Source organism: Lagenorhynchus albirostris, chromosome 9 (genome assembly GCF_949774975.1).
Source record: "Lagenorhynchus albirostris chromosome 9, mLagAlb1.1, whole genome shotgun sequence".
NCBI classification, from domain to species: domain Eukaryota; kingdom Metazoa; phylum Chordata; class Mammalia; order Artiodactyla; family Delphinidae; genus Lagenorhynchus; species Lagenorhynchus albirostris.
The window spans coordinates 23986719-24003203 of record NC_083103.1 but is presented as its reverse complement, the minus strand read 5'-3'; the positions used below and the strand labels follow the sequence as shown (position 1 = coordinate 24003203).

Sequence of the window (16485 nt, the reverse complement as noted above, 5' to 3'; positions counted from 1 at the left end):
CTCATCTCAGAGACATTTGGCATCTTCAGAAAATTAATACTATAGAGACTTCCCTGGTGGCGCAGTGGTTAAGGATCCGCCTGCCAGCGCAGGGTACACGGGTTCGAGCCCTGGTCCGGGAAGATCCCACTTGCTGCGGAGCAACTAAGCCCGTGCACCACAACTACTGAGCCTGCGCTCTAGAGCCCGTGAGCCACAACTACTGAGCCCATGCGCCACAACTAGTGAAGCCTGTGCGCCTAGAGCCCGTGCTCCGCAGCAAGAGACGCCACCACAATGAGAGGTCTGCACACCACAAGGAAGAGTAGCCCCTGCTCGCCGCAACTAGAGAAAGCCTGCGCACAGCAACGAAGACCCAATGCAGCCAAAAATAAATAAATAAAATAAATTAATAAAAGAAGTTTAAAAGAAAATGAGTACTATAATCCATCTTACCAATAATTGTTTATTATCAGTGACAACAAAAGCCACTGACTTTTTTTTTTTTGGAATTGAAAAGAGATGTTGCAAATAGCTGGTACACACTGCTTGAGAGAAATGAATGCATTGTACAGGCTGACCCGCCTTGACCTCTGCAGCAGTCAGGAAGAGTTTATAAGATTGAGGAAAGCATTTACAGGCATAGCTTCTGTGGGGACCATCGTCTCACTATTAGTTTGGACGTTCCACGTTCAGCACATATGATCTGTTTGGGAGGATCCGTATCTGGGGTTTCCTGTGTGGAGCCCGGCGGCTGTAGCTGGAGCAGGGGTGGAGCAAGCTGGCGAGTTATTTAGCCATCTTCCTGCTGCTCAGAGCAGATTTCTTAGGATTTCTGTGACCTGACTATAAATTTCAGGCAATTGTATTTCAAAAGTATTTCAGTACTTTTGACACAGGAAATGTAAAGAGTTTGGGTAGAAGGTATAAAAAATGCAAAACGATGTGCCCTGTGATAGCAGAAATTAAGTGTGTGATTGTACTGACTCTCTTGCACTCTTCTCCTCTTATGTTCACTTAGAAACCTGATGTCTTGACCACCGGAGCGGGTAATCCGATAGGAGACAAACTCAATATTCTTACAGCAGGGCCCCGTGGGCCCCTTCTTGTTCAGGATGTGGTTTTCACTGATGAAATGGCTCACTTTGACCGGGAGAGAATTCCTGAGAGAGTCGTGCACGCCAAAGGAGCAGGTGAGAACTGTGTTCATTTGTTGTAAAAGGACTGTTTCATAACACCTGGGTTAAAAATTACTTCTCAAAGGATCAGAGCTCCTTTAATAGAAGTGCCAAATCTCCATTCCAGGGGGAAGGGAAAAAATGTCTGTCAATAGAGGAGTCAATAATTAAATGATGGTTATTTCCCTGGATTTCACATTATATATAAAATATTTTTTACTGAAAATAAAAGTAATCTTCCTTTTAGTCCATCTTGCAGTTTAGTGAAGAAGTAAAAATGTGGAAATACCGACACAGACATACTGTAATTATAATTAGATTTAGATGGTGCACTTAACTGGATAAACACTGGAATAAACTGGGCAAAATCGATGACGGTTGTGTTAGTGTGGTGGGTTTGTGGTGATTTTTCCTTTTTGTTGAAAACTTTTGTAAAGCTTTTATCTTGCTTTTATTAGAGAAACAAAAGATGGGGGTGGTGTTTAAAAGAAAGCTAAAAACTCAATAGGAAAAACAAAGCTTGATAGAAAGGAAGAAGTTGTTTTGTTTTAGCTGCTTACTTGGACTCCCAGTTAGGATTTCCCAATTTCTTTATTTGCTCTTCCATCTTCTCCAGCTTTTTTTGCGTGTCTTTTCCCTCATGATTTTGATATGCTGTTCATTTTGTTGTTTGGCTCTGTGGCGACCTTTGTACGTGCTCAATCCTTCTCTCCCTGTGTTTTCTCCTCCTCTCCACCCTGTTCTTTCTCTCCTAGGTCCTGCCTCTACTTCAGGGGCCTCTCAGGCCCTGTGTCCTTGTGGCAACCTTGGCTCGTTCCTTCTGATCCCACCCATCTCCTCCTCCTCTTTGGCTCCAGCTGTGTAGCACTCAGCTTAGCACTAAGTGACCTAGGACTTTGCATTTTGCTCTCATCATTTTGTGTTTGGTTGTCTCCCCTTCTCCCATCATCTTGGAAGCTCCCAGAAGGCCAGTGCTAAGCCACCAGTTTCTCTCTCATGCAGATGCCTATTGAGGGCCTGATGGCCTGAGTGACGGTCTTGTGATGAGGATTTCTGTGTCTTTTTCCTTAGGGGCTTTTGGCTACTTTGAGGTCACGCATGACATTACCAGATACTCCAAGGCGAAGGTGTTTGAGCACATTGGAAAGAGGACGCCCATTGCAGTTCGCTTCTCCACTGTTGGTAAGTTGGTCTGTTTGCATTGCTGGTGTTGCTTAACTCAACCGTGTATCTTATGTGGGGCATTTATAACTTAATTTCAAGAAAAAACTTACCAGACAATAGAAAACAAGCACTTCTTCAAATGATAGCAAGGTTTTACAGTAGAAAAAATATTTTAAGACATGTAGAAAGTTACTTATAATTCTGTTTGTTGAGGTCTTAGGAAATCATACTTATGCAGAGGCCGCCTCTGCAATTCTGTGACATTTGGAAAGAATTTTTCCTACAAGTTGTTGCATGAAGTGGGAATCTTACTCAGTAGCCATGATAACAGTTGCCCTTTATTGAGAATTAACTCTATGCCATCCATGGTTGGTGCTTTACTGACATTGTTTATAGTCTGTAGATGTCCTTTGCAAGGTGGGGTTCTTTCTATTTCAGAGAGAGTAAGTGATTTTCCTCATGTTACAGAGCTAGTAAGAGTTAGAGATATCAAACTGCATCTCAACACACCACAATGCCTGATTAATTCTGTTTCTGCATGAATTTGTGCATTTTTAAAATACTGTGGAATGCAAAAGTAAATGAAATTAAGAATAAGAATTTATGTTTTGACTCATTTTCTTAGTATTAACCTCATAATTTTGACACTCACTTATTCTCTTTGTTCACTACCTTAATCTTCATAATTATTCTCTTCCCTTAATTTAAATTACTTGTTTGAACAAAGCTATCTTTTTATGTTAAGTAGATAATCTTTTCAGCTGTTGTTACATACACTCTCTCATTTCTCTCAGTTAATTCTTTTGTTTACTTTTTAGTCTGAGATAGCTGGTGGGTAGTAGAAATAATAACCCAGGCACTTAAATACCTAATTTACTTCTAGAAAATGAATTGGAAAGGATAGATCCCAGTGTTTCTTTATGACTTTAGGCTTCTTGGATGCAAAGTACTCTTGTGGAGGCTTCCTTTTTCTCGTTTGAATCTTCTAGCTGGAGAATCGGGCTCAGCTGACACAGTTCGTGACCCTCGAGGGTTTGCAGTGAAATTTTACACGGAGGATGGAAATTGGGATCTTGTTGGAAATAACACCCCCATTTTCTTCATCAGGGATGCCATATTGGTAGGTGATGAAGTATTTTGCACTCCGCAGATATTTGTTGATTTAAGTTGATTTCAAATACTCTGTATAGATTGGCATTTGAGGAAGAGCCCTGGGAAAAGCAGAAAGAAGAGAATTTGGTTTGGCTAGATTGCCTTTTTAAAAATTTTTCCTGTATTTAATATCTTTTTATAAGGTCAAATAACAACAGTTATCATTGGTCTTAGTTTGGCATTTCGGGCTTCACTGATGTTATGGGAATAGTCCAGTTTTCCTTGCAGAGCTTGGAAGATGAATAAAAAGAGGCAATTTGCCCTAGAAACATGTAGAGGGCAAATTTCATTTTAGGGTTTTGCAGCTTAAAATTCTAGGATTACATTGTTCAAAATTATAATCTGTAAACCTAGCGTTAAGCAATGTATAAGATACCATAATTCCTGTAAACTTAATTTTTGGATTTTTTTTCTCTCTTTTTCCATTTAGTTTCCATCCTTTATCCACAGCCAAAAGAGAAACCCTCAAACGCACCTAAAGGATCCTGACATGGTCTGGGACTTTTGGAGCCTGCGTCCTGAGTCTCTGCATCAGGTGGGAACACCTCTTTTTTCACTATGTTATATCACCTGATATGGAACTCTTAATTATGCCTCATACGTTTTTCTCCAGTTTGGGCTATTTTATCAGAATTGGTTTTTGACTTTCTTTTTGGGAGGCTTCTTCAGATTTCTTGATCCTTGAAGAGTTTTATAATGATTGATTTTCTTAATCTTTCCCCATTCCTAGACCTTACATGATTCTAGAATCATTATCAATTGATATTTAGCAATATTAGGGATTAAAGTTTCTAGTAGGGAGTAAAGTTCTTTGTATTAGGGAAATGAGGGGAAAGTAATACCAAACAAATTTTCTATTAAATTAAAATTTGAATAGCAAGTTAGGCTAGTTTTCAGATTTTTTTTACGTTTCTTTATAGAATTTTGAGCCATGAGGTTAATGATTTATATTATCATTCTGCTTTAAAATTCTTCTGTTTGTCATCTTTTACAAATGGTAACCTTTCCTGTGGGCACTTGGCTAGTATGTTCCATGTCATTAGGAGATTCTTATGGAAACTTAGGAATGTCTTAAAAATACAAGATGTTTTGATTTAAACTGAAAAATTTTACACTTTACTTTTCTGTTCCTTAGGTTTCCTTCCTGTTCAGCGACCGAGGGATCCCAGACGGACACAGGCACATGAATGGTTATGGGTCGCACACTTTCAAACTGGTTGATGCGCATGGGAAGGCTGTTTACTGCAAATTCCATTATAAGGTACATGTTGCCTTTGGGCAGGGTGGTGGAAGGCTCCCACCCCCCACGTATCCTTACTTCTTCTGAGGATTGGGCAAGAATCAAGGCCTCCCCCACGTTAGCCATACCTCTACCCTCAAGGATGACAAGTATTGATCTGGTTGAGTAGGACCATGACTGTTGTGTTGACCACAGCTTGAGTGAATAGACTCACGCTGCCCAATTAGAAGAACTGTGTGTAGTCTTTCTTTGGTCTCTTCATGTGGCTCGAGGGTAATAGCTCACAGCTACTGTCAGCAATGAAGCTTTCTTCTTCTGGACCCTGGGAGCTCTGCCATAAATATTTGGGAAAGTGCTCGTTTTGTGCTTGCTCTCTGGTTTAATATTTTTGGTGCCGGCAGGTGCACGTTGATATTATTTTCTCTCTGGAGAAGGAAGATCTAAGGTTTTAGATCAAAGGTAAAGAGAGAAGGCTTCCCTGGTGGCGCAGTGGTTAAGAATCCGCCTGCCAATGCAGGGGACACAGGTTCAAGCCCTGGCCCGGGAAGATCCTACATGCTGCGGAGCAACTAAGCCCGTGCGCCACAACTACTGAGCCTACGTGCCACAACTACTGAAGCCTGTGCGCCTAGAGCCCGTGCTCTGCCACAAGAGAAGCCACGACAATGAGAAGCCCGCGCGCCCCGACGAAGAGTAGCCCCCACTCACCGCAGCTAGAGAAAGCCTGCTCACAGCAATGAAGACCCAACGCAGCCAAAAATAAATAAATTTATTTAAAAAAAAAAAAAAGAGATAATACAGGTCTCCAAGCTAGGTAAAAGGAAATTCCTACCTGGTTTAGCCTAGAATTCTTTGTTGGAGTTTAGAGTCAAGTGTTAGCAAACAGTAAAGTGTTATATTGCTTTGCCTTTCCTAGCCCTGAGTACATTGTTCTGAGCATATATGGTTTTGGGGTTCAGGAGGGGATTAAGACAGAATTGGGGCATTTCTATCTGTAATACCAATCTCACTCTCCTTTTCAACATCTGATGCTATCTTTCCAAAAACATTTCTCCTAACTTTTTAATTCATCCATCCATTTTTTTAAATAGAACTTTATTTTTTGATATAATTTTTTTTCTAATTTATTTTACTTTTGGCTGTGTTGGGTCTTCATTGCTGCGCATGCTTTCTCTAGTTGCGGCGAGCAGGGGCTACTCTTCCTTGCGGTGCGTGGGCTTCTCATTGCGGTGGCTTCTCTTGTTGCGGAGCACAGGCTCTAGGCACACAGGCTTCAGTAGTTGTGGCTTGCAGGCTCTAGAGCGCAGGCTCAGTAGTTGTGGCACACAACTTAGTTGCTCCGTGGCACGTGGGATCTTCCCGGACCAGGGATCTAACCCATGTCCCCTGCATTGGCAGGCAGGTTCTTAACCACTGCACCACCAGGGGAAGTCCCATCCATCCATTTTTAAGGATTTATTGAGGATATATCATGAACAAGGCACAAAGAAAAATCAGTTACAAATGTCAGAAAACAAAAATTCTGCTTTTTTCTTTCATAATTGAGATTTTATTCGTTGTTTTGAGGATCAGTACACAGACATTTCAATTTGTACACAGTTTTTAACATATGTACAAAAAAATCTACAAAAATCATGTAGTTGTGATTCTTTTCTAAACAAAATCACAACTACACAGAGTCACTTATTTCAGTGACTTTCCAGCTTAAAATTTGGAGGCAAATTTTCCTTAACGGAATATCAAGTACCAATATCTTCCAACGTTGATGTGCTGTTACATCGTAAGTCCCACTAATTCACGATTTAATATCATATATACACTATGTACTCGAATTTTCAATTGTTTATAGCATGTTAATGAAGTTACTAGGAAAACTGGACTACCACGACCAAAGATGTAGCAGAGTGCATAAAATTCTGACCAGGAGAGCCAAGATCAAGGAGTGGTTTGCTTTAGGAAACAATTCTACCAAAAACAACATGGGAAAAGACGTAATTTAAAGTGTTCAAGACGTTTAAATGCACAACTGACTCCAAATTGCCATTTGGTATGCTTTGTATTATAGGATATAAAAGCTATCCCCATTTATGGAATGTTAAGCTGACACCTGAGACAATCAATGCCTCCCATATTCAATATCCCACTATTTTCTGGTTGTACCAAAAAATAAACAACCAGCAAATGATTTCACCTCTTAAAAAAAGCGTTTACACTTAAAAAATGGGATGAGGTGGGATTTCCTCCTTCTTAAAACTGTTTCTAAAGCTACTAAAAAACTTGGATTTACAAAATAGTTGATAAAAATATTCCTCTGGATTGCACAAGAAGGGAGACAGGGACCACTGATAGGACCAGGTGTGTGATATTAATCAGTCTTGGCTTCTTTCTCTCCTGCTTCATCAGAGGCTGGGCTCTCCTCGTTTTTAGTTTCTCCGTCTCCTGCAGGTAAATCATCTTTAGTCTCTTGGTTAGCCACTTTGGCCTGTTTTCCCTTTGCTTCCCTTTTGCCTTTTCTATTTTTTTAATTTATTTTTTATTTTTAATTTTTTTGTGGTACGCGGCCCTCTCACTGTTGTGGCCTCTCCCGTTGCGGAGCACAGGCTCCAGACGCGCAGGCTCAGCGGCCATGGCTCACGGGCCCAGCTGCTCCGCGGCATGTGGGATCTTCCCGACCAGGGCACGAACCCATGTCCCCTGCATCGGCAGACAGACTCTCAACCACTGCGCCACCAGGGAAACCCCCCTTTTGCCTTTTGTTTGCACTTTTTGTCTGAAGATTTATCCTTTCCTGCTGGCTTTTTGGGCTTCATATCCACTTTTGCAGGAGCGGGTTTAGCTGACAGCCTTGCAGATCTCCTCTTGGGCTCCTCATTCCCTGACCCCTCTGCAGAGCTGACCTTCCTCTTGGGCATCATGGCAGCAGTGGGGGGTTGGAGGGGTGTGCTGGCCTGCCTGGCTGCTGCTTTCCTCCCGCCCCAAATTTGTTTTTTTCATGTGCTTTCATACAATCAGATCAGATCAGTTACTTTTGGGGAAGTTTTTGAGAATCTTTTAATTAACTGAGGTGTTTTAAAGGGTTCTCCTAGTATGATCTTGGCATTGGTTAGAATAAGTAATATTGCCAGAGAACTCTAGAAGGTTATTAAAAATCCTCTGGTTGCCTAAGAACTTGTTTCCAAATACTACTGCTAAAATAAGCAGAGACAGAAGTGGATGCATGACAAATATAGGCTCCCCCTTAATGATATCCCAAAGACCTATTTTCTTCTGTCCTGTTTTAATTGTTATCTGAACAACTTATGTGGGTATATCAAACAGGAAAACTGTCACCTGTCTTTATACTTATGACTCGGATCTATAATCTTTGGCAAGGAACGGTTGCAGGAAACAGTTGACCCATTGGCTTGTAATTGCCAAAAGGAGCAGCACAGTGTCACTTAGAGCAGAACTAAATGATTGTATCTCAGACAGCTAGCATGTTGTGGCTTTGTAGTTAAAACAATCTGAACTCAAATCTTCCCTCTTCTAGATAACTGTGACTTGGTATATTATTAAAAGTTCTCTGGGGGGCTTCCCTGGTGGCGCAGTGGTTGAGAGTCTGCCTGCCGATGCAGGGGACATGGGTTCGAGCCCTGGCCTGGGAGGATCTCACATGCCGCGGAGCAACTGGGCCCGTGAGCCACAACTACTGAGCCTGCGCGTCTGGCGCCTGTGCTCTGCAACAAGAGAGGCCACGATAGTGAGAGGCCCGCGCACCGCGATGAAGAGTGGCCCCTGCTCGCCGCAACTAGAGAAAGCCCTCGCACAGAAACGAAGACCCAACACAGCCAAAAATAAATAAATAAATTTATTAAAAAAAAAAGTTCTCTGAGCTCCAGTTCTGTCACAGTAAAGTTGGGTAATAGTCCCAGCTGTCAGTGGTCCTGGAAAGATTGGATTCCTTATGGGTCTGTTCAGCAGAGGGCTCTGAGGTAGCATGAGATCTACATAGATTCATCAATCTGGATTATTCTGACCTAAGATTATTCTTTTCTAAACCCAGGGGATTCAGTTAAAATCAGAAAGGTATTGAAATATTATTGCACAGTTTACCATATTAGCTGGGTGATCTGCAGATGGTGACTTCCATTTTCTAATCCTGAAGATCTAATAGTAAGAAGAGTTAAAACCTTCCCACTGGCTAGAAAGAGTTGGGATTTCTGTGGTAGAAGTAGACCAGCCTTCCAGAGTTGACTTGCTAAAGAAATATTTCCATGGTGCCTGAATTGTTGGGGATCTTTCAGAATAAGACACCGGTGGGAACTCTGTTGAAGAGCAGAATGGGATGATAATAGGAGCGCTTGTGAAAGTGACTTAACTTCTTTGGATCTTAATGGCTTGTTTAGAAGGTCAGAATACTGATTTTGGTTGCTCATACTCAGAGAACTGCTTTAGAGCGGCTGTACTGAAGTTCTTTTCAGCTCTACAAACTGTGACTCTGTGATTTCTTAAAAAAAAGAAAAAAGGAAGACAGTTGGGGTGGAGGGATACTAGCTCAGCACAATCTCAGTAACTGACTTGTGCTATTATAAAACGGAATTTAAAAAATTACTTCATGCAAAAAAAAAGGGAAAGTCCTTTAATTTCATTAATCATTTGCTTATTTTTAAGATATATTTTGGACTTCCCTGGTGGCGCAGTGGTTAAGAATCTGCCTGCCAGTGCAGGGGACACAGGTTCGATCCCTGGTCTGGGAAGATCCCACATGCCGCAGAGCAACTAAGCCCCTGCGCCACAACTACTGAGCCTGTGCTCTAGAGCCTGTGCGCCACAACTACTGAGCCCATGTGCCACAGCTACTGAAGCCCGCGTGCCCTAGAGCCTGTGAGCCACAACTACTGAGCCCGCATGCTGCAACTACTGAAGCCTGGGCACCTAAAGCCTATGCTCCGCAACAAGAAAAGCCACCGCAACGAGAAGCCTGCGCACCGCAACAAAGAGTAGCCCCTGCTCGACGCAACTAGAGAAAGCCTGCGTGCAGGAACGAAGACCCAACACAGACAAAAAAAAAAAAATTATATTTTAATTTTTTTTTCTGATCTGAAAATAGCATGAGTATAAAAATTCAAATAATAGCTGCTCTGGAAAACAGTTTTGAAATTCCTCAAGAATTTAAACATAGAATTACCATATGACCCAACAGTTCCATTTTAAGATATGTCCTCAAAGAAATCCACTGAATTGGACTCTTTAAAATGGTTAAAAGATAAATTTTGTTATGTATATTTTATAGCAAAAATTGTTTTAGCTTGTCTGAAGACAGTAATGTAGCATTCTCTATGAGTGGAAAATTGAAAATAAACTGTGTCAACAATTTAAAAAATTCAAATAATATAGAATACATAAAGGGAAAGAGACTAATTTTAAATATAAAATGTGTAGACAGATTCCCTGGACATTGAGAAGAATCAGGATAATCAAGTAGAATTTCTTAGTGATAAATTCATACTTGTATCAGATTTGAACAGTAGGATTACTGTTACGAGGAAAATCCAGTCTTTGGTTGGTGTTACTCATAATCCTTCAATGAATTATTGATTAAAGTTTGATAACTTTGCTAATAAGTTTCAGTTTGAGCTTCTTTTCTTTCATTCTGTAGACTGACCAGGGCATCAAAAACCTTTCTGTTGAAGATGCAGCAAGACTTGCCCAGGAAGATCCTGACTATGGCCTCCGGGATCTTTTTAATGCCATTGCCACAGGCAACTACCCCTCCTGGACTTTTTACATCCAGGTCATGACATTTAAACAGGCAGAAACTTTCCCATTTAATCCATTTGATATTACCAAGGTGAGTCAGTTAACAACTAAACTGTTTTCTTTTTTAAGTGTCTTTGCAACTAATTAAAAAAAATTGTGGTCAAGCATTCGTAAGTTGTATACAAAACACAGTGGTACCACTTAAGAGTTTCCTAGCCTGTGCATGAGGGCTCACCAGCATTTCCCTTCCAGTTCCTGTTTGATGAGTTTACTAAGTTCATCTGGGTGGCCTGATATATTGTTATTAGCAGGGAACAAATTTTGATGAACTGATGTACTTTTGCCCAGGGAAAGACTCAATGTTTACTGTTTACTGTTGTGAAAGTTTTAACCAATGCACTCACCTTAAGTTCTTATCATTTTGTTGGATTCAAAAATGTTATTTTCACTTATCATCATTGGCTTCATTGTATTTGAAAGCTGATATTTTTATGGGTACTTTAATTTCCTTCTGTTGGTTGTCTGGTAATTGTGAATATGGCATTATTTTTAGGTTTGGCCTCACAATGACTACCCTCTTATCCCAGTTGGTAAACTGGTCTTAAACCGGAATCCAGTTAATTACTTTGCTGAGGTTGAACAGTTGGCTTTTGACCCAAGCAACATGCCGCCTGGCATTGAGCCCAGCCCTGACAAAATGCTTCAGGTAAACCTGGTCGATTGAGAGGTTCTGAGGCGGGAGTGTGTGCGCGCATGCACATGTGCACGCGCAGAGTGTAATTTGGCATGACCTTTATATGAAGAATTAACTAGAACATCACTTAAACTTTTGTCTGGGTCCTTAGTTCCTGTGGGACTGACTGAAACATCCTTAAATGAGCATTACAGTGTAAAACAAATTTCATTGTAGGTCCCTCAATATGGTAAGACTTTGACATTTAGGCTCTTAATTTAAAAGAAGTTATAGTAGAAATACCTTAGGTATTTGTGGGGTAAAATATTCTTTTTCAATTTGTAATCATTGGGATGGAGGACTGTCACTAATTGATTGTAACACTTGGTCAGCATAACTTTATTCATTTCCTCTTCTATGGTGATGCTTGAATTTTGCCACATGTAGAAAGAGACCCAGAGATGATTTTTTTTTTTTTTTTTTTTTTTTGCGGTCCGCGGGCCTCTCACCGCTGTGGCCTCTCCCGTTGCGGAGCACAGGCTCCGGACACGCAGGCTCAGCGGCCATGGCTCACGGGCCCAGCTGCTCCACGGCATGTGGGATCTTCCCGGACCGGGGCACGAACCCGTGTCCCCTGCATCGGCAGGTGGACTCTCAACCACTGCGCCACCAGGGAAGCCCCCCAGAGATGATTTTTACAAACTCAATTTATGTTTCCATTGATTAAAGCCAGTGGGTTAATTTAACCATTTGTTTTGGTAATGTTCCTAGGCATTCAGTATTTTTTCACCACTCACCAGTATGCTTTTTCAGGAGTACAAAGAGAGAAAAACTCTTATTTGGATCAGAAATTAATAGGAAAATAACTGGCTTAATAATTATTGAGTAAATCAATCTTTCATGTTCTTGGACTGACCATGATACAAAGTTTAAAGACCACAGTGACTGACAGCTGTTTTCTTATGTAAGTGTCTGATTCCAGTTCAGGTGTCACTCTCCGTGGAGGCAAGCTGTTTCCTTTGTTTTTTAACTAACAACTTTTTGCTTTGACATTGGGAACATTTGAACCTTTTATAGAAAGTAAGTTTATGTTAGTTTTTAGTTTACTATAAATTGAATACCTATCTATTGATAGACTGTCCTGGCTGCTAAAATAGGAGGCCATACAGTAGGGAAGGACTGTTGTACTTATTTAGCCATTTGGTGACCAGTGAGGAATTGTCCAAGCTTTTTTGAGTAGGTATGTAATAGAATCCGCATGGGACCTTAGGAGGAGTCTTTCGGCAGGAATATGTAGGATGTCGTTGGAGGAGGGATTGGAAGTGGAGAGCCTGTTCGGAGGGCTTGGAAATTACCCTGATGAGAACTAATGCATGTTCAGGTGGTAGTGGTTGTACAGTAACGAACAGTGTTCTCAGTTGCCTTTCAACCAGGTCAGATTATTAACTTTTAAAACTTTGGGATCCAAAGTGTAAGCCAGACCATGGTGAAAAGCAGGCAGTAGTATAATAGCAAGTCACAGAGACTGTCCCCTGAGTACCTGGTGATGCAGGTGCAGCTGTTCTTCACTCCCACACTCTGCAGTTTACTGGGAGAGGAGAAGTTGGCCTGACTGATTGAGTGGGAGAGCTTTGCTCTGCTTTCTCACCCCGGCCCAGCAAGGAGCTTGGGCACAGGGCCTTGGGTAAGGCCTGCATTCAAGTTGGGGTCAGGGTATGGCCTTGCTGTGCCCATTTCGCAGCCTTAGCTTTGAAGGTCTCCACCTACAGGTGGGGTAGTGATGCCTTATAAACCTAAGGTGACACAAGACCAGAATTACATGATGAGGCTATATCCAGGAGCTGCTCTTGGCTCAGCTGTATCTTCTGTCCTGTTGGTAAAGTTAGAGCACAAGTTAGTCTGTTTTGGGTAAAAGGAGGCAACCAGCTTCCATAGTGTAGGTGGTCTTGGGCACGGCTGCATGACCAGTCATCTGAACGTTACCTTAGGGGCTATCTGAAATGATTATGGGAGGCAGGGTCGCTCAGCCCAGAGCAAATTATTGACAGAATGGCGAGACGGGATTGAGCACGTTGGCCTCCGTGATTTGGTACAAAATAATCACATCAGTTGTCCTGTTCAACTTGGTTTGTATTTTGGCCCATAGAATTAGGGACATAAGAATACTCATTCAGATTCAAGGCCAGTAATGAAGGTAATGAAAGAAAACTACTCCTACTCTCTCTGCTTATGTAATAGAGCTTTGAATAATGGGAATATTTAAATAATTGGATACTAAGATTGATGGGGAGTTAATCATAAAGCTTTTTGTTTCAACACTAACTGAAAGAAATTACAAAACCTCCTGCCTTGGTAAATATGTGTGAGGCAAAACCTCCTGCCTTGGTAAATATGTAATTTAATCTTTGACTCAGGACCTTGTGGCAATGTAGGGCCATCGTTTTGCACTGTGGCTTTCTTTGTGTAGTATTTTGTTTAAATCTAGGAAGTCTCAGAGCTCAAAGTGTATCTGACATACACCAGAATGCAACATGGGAGGTGCTTTTTCGGAATGATTTCCCGTACGGTTGGTTTTGTAGAAATCTTCTTTTTGTTAAGAGCAAATGGTTGACCCCTCCCCTAGAGTGAGAGAGTAGGGAGGAGTGGAATTAGTTCATGATTCCAGTTAGTTGGGTTCCAGCAAACTTATTTCACAATGTAATGTGTCCTTGGGAGTAGGAAATCATTCAAGCCTGGGCACTAACTTGTTACTTGAGGAAAAAAGGAGTTATGACCTAGAACAGATGTGAAGATATGTGGCTGTTTGGCCCCAAGGGGTGGAAGAGTAAGGACCGTTCAGTTAGGGAGAACTCATTTCATGAGAGAGAAGAGACTTTGCTCTTTACTGGGAGGACAGGCAGGGCTTTGTGATGCTTTGTGCCTGAAACTTTACAGTGATGTTCACGGGCCACTCCTCTTTCGTATGTTACTGCACACCATCAAAGTCTGTTTCATTTGTAACTGCAGGGCCGCCTTTTTGCCTATCCCGACACTCACCGCCACCGCCTGGGACCCAACTACCTTCAGATACCTGTGAACTGTCCCTTCCGAGCTCGAGTGGCCAGCTACCAACGTGACGGCCCCATGTGCGTGCTGGACAATCAGGGTAGGCCTGGGACCGTGGCTCACCCCGCGGGTGTGGAGGGCACTGCTGGGCAGGGCGTGGGAGGCCCCGCCAGCCCAGGGGTCGTCAGGCTGCCCCAGGCATCTGCTGCTCTGTGGAGGCCCCGCAGCCGCTCCTGCCAACCTCCTATTTGTTGCCCATCAATGAAGGTTTAAACTGTCTGAGGACTCTCCATACTTTCGTCTATTTTATATGTTTTATGGAGAGTTCCCTCCTCAGATTTTACTTGCTGTGCATCTGACTATGAAAGGCAGGGGGAAAGGTTTTTCCACACTGGCTGTTGTAGGGTATCATCCAACTTAGGGAGTGGGTTTTAAAGACTCTTCACAAAGTGGACGATTCCTGAAATCACTCTTAAGTCACCAGGACTTAGCCTCTTGGAAATGCAAAAGCCAAGAGTTGCCATACACATGCCATATTACATGTGTCTGAAGGACACATGATCCCTTCAGAAATTTTACTGATGATTTATATTTATAGCCATAGATGTCTATATTCAAACAAAGTTTATTTTTCTATGCTAAAAATAATACATGTACCTTAAAGGAAATTTGGAAAATATAAGGGAAAGAAGAGAAGAAAGAAGAAAAACCCATATATAGTCACAGTATCCAAAGGCCAGAACTGTTGCATTTTGCTGTATTTCTTTCCAGTATTTTCTGTGAATACTTGTTATACATTTAATATTAGTTTGTATATATAGTTTTGTGCCTTGCATTTTGTTACCATTATCATTAAGCCTTTTCCAAGTATTTAACAAGTTTACATGCTCACTGAATGATTGTATTGTGTTGTTGCCATATTTCTGCTCTTTGAGGTTTACAAAGGTATGGAGCGTGTTATTGCCCAAAGTAACTGATACTTCTGTGTCTGTCTTCTGCGTTTTCATTCTAAAGTGATTTTTTTCCATTAATCTCCCTCGGTCCTTTCATTATTGAGACTGGCTGTATCAGAGCAGTTCATGTATATTTTGGAACGTCATTAATAAGTAAATGCTTTGTGTTTACCATTCTTGTTTACTATTATAGTGGCATATGTATGAAAAACACTACTTTGACACACCTTTTGCCTAATTTTAAAAGTAGACCATTTGGGCTGTGCCCTTGCAGTTTGATGAAAGAGCTTAATTGTCCCCAGTAGTCAATGACTTGAAGACAGCTGCGACTTTGAGTAAAGGTAGAGATAATTTGGAAATCAAATTTTAAAATTACTCAATTGGCACATTTCAAAGAGTTAATTCTTAGTGCAGAAAACCACTGTGATGGCTTGTTACTGGAGCACTTTGCTTTTCGCATGGACGTGGCTGAGCTGGAATGAATTTCTTAGGTGGATAACTGGGCTCCATGGTAGTCGGGTGCCCCCTCTCTTCCTACATGCATTTGGCTCCTTCGTCAATGTAATGTACAGGCATCTCCTGCTTATCCACCCAGAATAATCTATTCTGGCAGTGAGCTGGGTAAACTTCTAATCCTGACTGGTTTGTTCAAACCACTTACTGTGCTTCCAGGCCATCCTTTCTGTTTAGGCAGCACGTACTCAGGTAATGCAAGCTTCTGCTAACATCAGCCGAAGCAGGGTATAGTTGGGAAAATGAACATGCCAAAAGGAAAAAAGAGCCTCATAACTTACTCCAGAAATCTTAATAAATGTTTTGATCGCATTGTCATTATTTTTCCTAATTCCAAATGAATGGGTGCTGACATACTAGAAATATCAAATTTTAGAAAAAATTTTTAAAAATTTATCTGTAGAGAGAAGTGAAAGTGAAACTAGAACTGAATAAAGTCTTGGTCAATAAGAAGGATAGATATCCCGAGAATCTTAAAACACCATTAAGAAATAAATAGTGAAGTAGAATCCTGTGATAGGAGTGTAGTACGTGCTGGAATGGAGAGGACAAAAATCCCAGATCCCGGATCCACCACTGACCACCACATCACCCTGCAGCACTCAGTGAACATCTCAGGGCTCTGTTCATTTGTCTGGCGATTGAAGGAGCAGAGCTGGAGCAGAGCTAGAACTTTGAGTTGCTCCCAAGAATTCTGTGATTCTGTTTTTTTGTTTGTTTTTTTTTTTTTTTTTTTGCGTTACACGGACCTCTCACTGTTGTGACCTCTCTCGTTGCGGAGCACAGGCTCCGGACACGCAGGCTCAGCGGCCATGGCTCACGGGCCTAGCCACGCCGTGGCATGTGGGA

At 41.6% G+C, this 16485-nt stretch overlaps 2 protein-coding genes across 2 annotated transcripts in view; one reads left to right on the top strand and one right to left on the bottom strand.

Moving 5' to 3' along the window:
- The window catches only part of CAT (catalase), a 37202-nt gene that overhangs the window by 12498 nt on the left and 8219 nt on the right, over positions 1–16485 (top strand). The window contains exons 2-9 of the mRNA XM_060159429.1: positions 1001–1172; positions 2229–2339; positions 3311–3441; positions 3904–4008; positions 4609–4734; positions 10352–10543; positions 11006–11158; positions 14132–14270. Coding sequence (XP_060015412.1) covers positions 1001–1172; positions 2229–2339; positions 3311–3441; positions 3904–4008; positions 4609–4734; positions 10352–10543; positions 11006–11158; positions 14132–14270 — 1129 coding nt within the window. The remainder of the gene's footprint in view (positions 1–1000; positions 1173–2228; positions 2340–3310; positions 3442–3903; positions 4009–4608; positions 4735–10351; positions 10544–11005; positions 11159–14131; positions 14271–16485) is intronic.
- Positions 7079–7625, bottom strand: LOC132525891 (non-histone chromosomal protein HMG-14-like). Its single transcript, XM_060159462.1, has 2 exons — positions 7477–7625; positions 7079–7226 (listed from the first exon to the last, which is right to left on the bottom strand). Exons 1-2 carry the CDS (start codon positions 7623–7625, stop codon positions 7079–7081), a joined length of 297 nt encoding a protein of 98 aa, XP_060015445.1.